At 40.2% G+C, this 2,858-nt stretch overlaps 1 protein-coding gene across 1 annotated transcript; it reads right to left on the bottom strand.

Annotated features, from left to right (window-relative positions):
• Positions 1-771: 771 nt before the first annotated feature.
• On the bottom strand, positions 772-1,596 carry LOC145996733 (uncharacterized). The gene has a single exon (XM_083133260.1). The coding sequence runs from the start codon at positions 1,594-1,596 to the stop codon at positions 772-774; it is 825 nt and encodes a 274-aa protein (XP_082989386.1).
• Between the last annotated feature and the right edge of the window lie 1,262 nt (positions 1,597-2,858).

Raw genomic sequence — 2,858 nt, 5'->3', positions numbered from 1 at the left:
TTCCATGTTGGTTTGTTTTCTGAAATCAAATAAATCCATCGGCATTTTCACGTTATTTAATACATTAAACAAATTCTATGGCGTGTTTTGATTTATTTGCCAGGAAGATCCAATTTACCATTATAGACAATTTGAGTTTTGTTTTTGATTAACGTAGACAGTTCCTTATCACATAACATGTTAGTATATCTTTCGGGTAAAAATACGCTGTATTTATCATTAAGTAACAAGCGTATCCTAGAACCAAATTGAGTTGAAATAATTTCACCAGAAGTTATCACATAAGGTTTCTTTATTTCAAAGTCTTGAAGGTTGATGTACACTACTGATGCATTTAGCATCTTTTTCAACGCTTGAACATCATTCATTGTTGTTGCACTTATGTGTTATGTTATTTTATACGGATCAATGAGGTAGAAACAAATTTGTAGGTGGTAGAGCTGAAGTTAATGACTTCCGCCTGGAGGCATGAGTGAGGATCGCTCGTTACCTCTTTTCTTCTTTCCCAAAAGCACGCAAAACAGAAAAGAGAGAGGGCAAAGCGGTTAGCGTGCTCTAGTTGGGGAGAAACATGCTACATTTGTCACTGGTATTCCAGTGTCCTCACTCGCGTGTATGAACTTGACAATCAAGTACATTTAATTTATTGTCCGTACCATCCAATGCTAGCTTGGTCACGCGTGTTGTGTAGAGTTCGTGCGAAGTATTCGCAATGCGATGATCGCTGGTTACTTTGTTTCTTTTTTTGAAACATGCATTCTTTGTAATCTTCTATGGTGAATCTAGCTGTGCTAGTTTTTTCCACCCCCTTTGCTTTCTTGATCTCTTTTTATCCGCAATCTTCACGCAGTACATTTTTGCCCGAAGTCCTGCAAATTCACTGATGTAATTACCGACCGCTTCGTCTTTGACCTTTCCTATGGTCATTTTATTTTCCGATGAATGCAAGGGATGACCTGATGGTAAGTTGCTAAAATCAAAAAGATGCTTGATCGAAGTCAGATCATGATGGAGGTCTTGTGTTTGGATTAGAAACACAAAGCTATCAGTATCAATGTAGCAAATTTGAATGTTATCGCCATAAATTGGTTGGAATTGATCATAGTAGGATTCGTACATGTGTAATTTAGAGAGTTCAAGAACGGTGGCACCTATAGCAATCGGCTTATTGAGCTTCACTTCCTTCTTGTTACGTTCAACGAATATTAAATTCTCATCGAAAATGGTGAATGTTTTAAAGTATGGGGAAGCAACAATTTTCTCAAATTTCTTCACATCCGTGACTAATGTTGCATCAATGTACTTGCACACGTTCTCCATATTTTTGCCGTAAATTGCATTGTTAAACAACTTGTAGAGGTCTTTGTCCGCAGAAGTTGTAGATTGTGCTCGACGCTTGGTGTTCTCAGCAATATACGACTCCAACCATTTGCTCTGTCTGAACATCAAACCTCTATGTAATTTCTTGAGCTGCAAACCATGATTCAGATAGAATTGATGTAACCTGTAGTGGAGAATGTAATTTCGTTTGTTGTTCAAGCTAAATACGAGTTTTGGCTCCGATCCTCCAGGCGGTTTTTCTATTACTGGAGCCATGGCCAATCCTTGATGTTTATCATGGAGCGTTTCGGGATAATCAAGATCCACTTCCAAGAAACAGCCCCATTCGTTATTTTCGGCCCAGTTGAGAAAAATCCTTGGAGGAGAGTTCCTCTTCGTCCATTCATTGATAGTCACTAATGGGAAGACACTGCGACATGGAATGACCATATAAATTATTCACATCCCAGTAGACAATGTAGGTGTCAGGTTTTGATGCGTCGTAACCAGGAGAATAAGGATTATTTGCAACAGCATGGCGACGTGGACATTGGACAATGCCACCGCGTACTGCATTCTCAAGAAATACATATTGCTCCTTGTTCGTGATGAGGTCCAGAGCCACATTGGTGTATTTCAACATGGACTCCCATGTCAGCCCCGGTGTTGTAAAAAAATGTACTGGGTCCAACTTGTAGATTGCAATACATCTGTTCCGAAACGATTCGAAAATATCCATCAGAAGGGTGACATGAAGTTTGAGATACAGGTCGTGATAGTCCCGAAAAGTTTGACAGTTGAAGGTCGACCACACTCTACGGGCATGCTGATAATCATCTTCGGAACAAACGTCCTCGGTGAGATGAGAATAAAATACAGAACGAGGTGGCAGTTCGGTCTCGTCGAATTTGCTGAAATAATTTACGTTATCATAGGGGTAGACGCCCTTACGTTTCAAAAGATTCAAATTGTCTTCCCCAAAACATTGTTTCGTGGCCACAAGATCTTCGTCGCTAAGTTGAGCTGCAAGGGTGGCCAGGCTTGAATACAGGAAATTGTAAGAGTCTAGGATTCGCACTTCTACACTTTCTCCCTCCTCGAGATAAATCCACACCCTTACAGCAATATACTTTTCGCTCGTTCTCGGAATGATCCTGATGCGATTCGTGATGTTGTGGAGCTCCTTGATGAACAGATGTGTATCGTACTTCTCTGTGTAATGGAGATACACAGCAATAAATCGTGCTTCCTTGATTTTAAAATTGCAGACGTTACAAATAATAGACAAAATTTTAGAATTTTGATGGTTGTGATGTACTACCTTGTGGTTTTCGGGGGGTGAAATCAAGGAAGCACACCTCGCATCTTGTCGCCATTTCGTGTCTCTGACGTTGTTCCGTTGTGAGTGGGGGTGGAAAAACACAAGGGCCTTTAAGTCTATGTGCAAGTTCTTCGGCACATTCTGCTATTTTTTTGACAAAGTTTTTCCCAGCATCGGGTCCACAGTACGTAATAACCTTATTTAACTTTTCCCCGTA

This window comes from Lepisma saccharinum, chromosome 13 (genome assembly GCF_977018435.1).
Source record: "Lepisma saccharinum chromosome 13, izLepSacc3.1, whole genome shotgun sequence".
NCBI lineage: Eukaryota > Metazoa > Arthropoda > Insecta > Zygentoma > Lepismatidae > Lepisma > Lepisma saccharinum.
This window is presented reverse-complemented; position numbering and strand designations above follow the sequence as displayed.

Bases quoted from the DNA above. Each gene is read 5' to 3' on its own strand.
- LOC145996733 (XM_083133260.1), bottom strand. From the start codon at position 1,596: ATGGCTCCAGTAATAGAAAAACCGCCTGGAGGATCGGAGCCAAAACTC.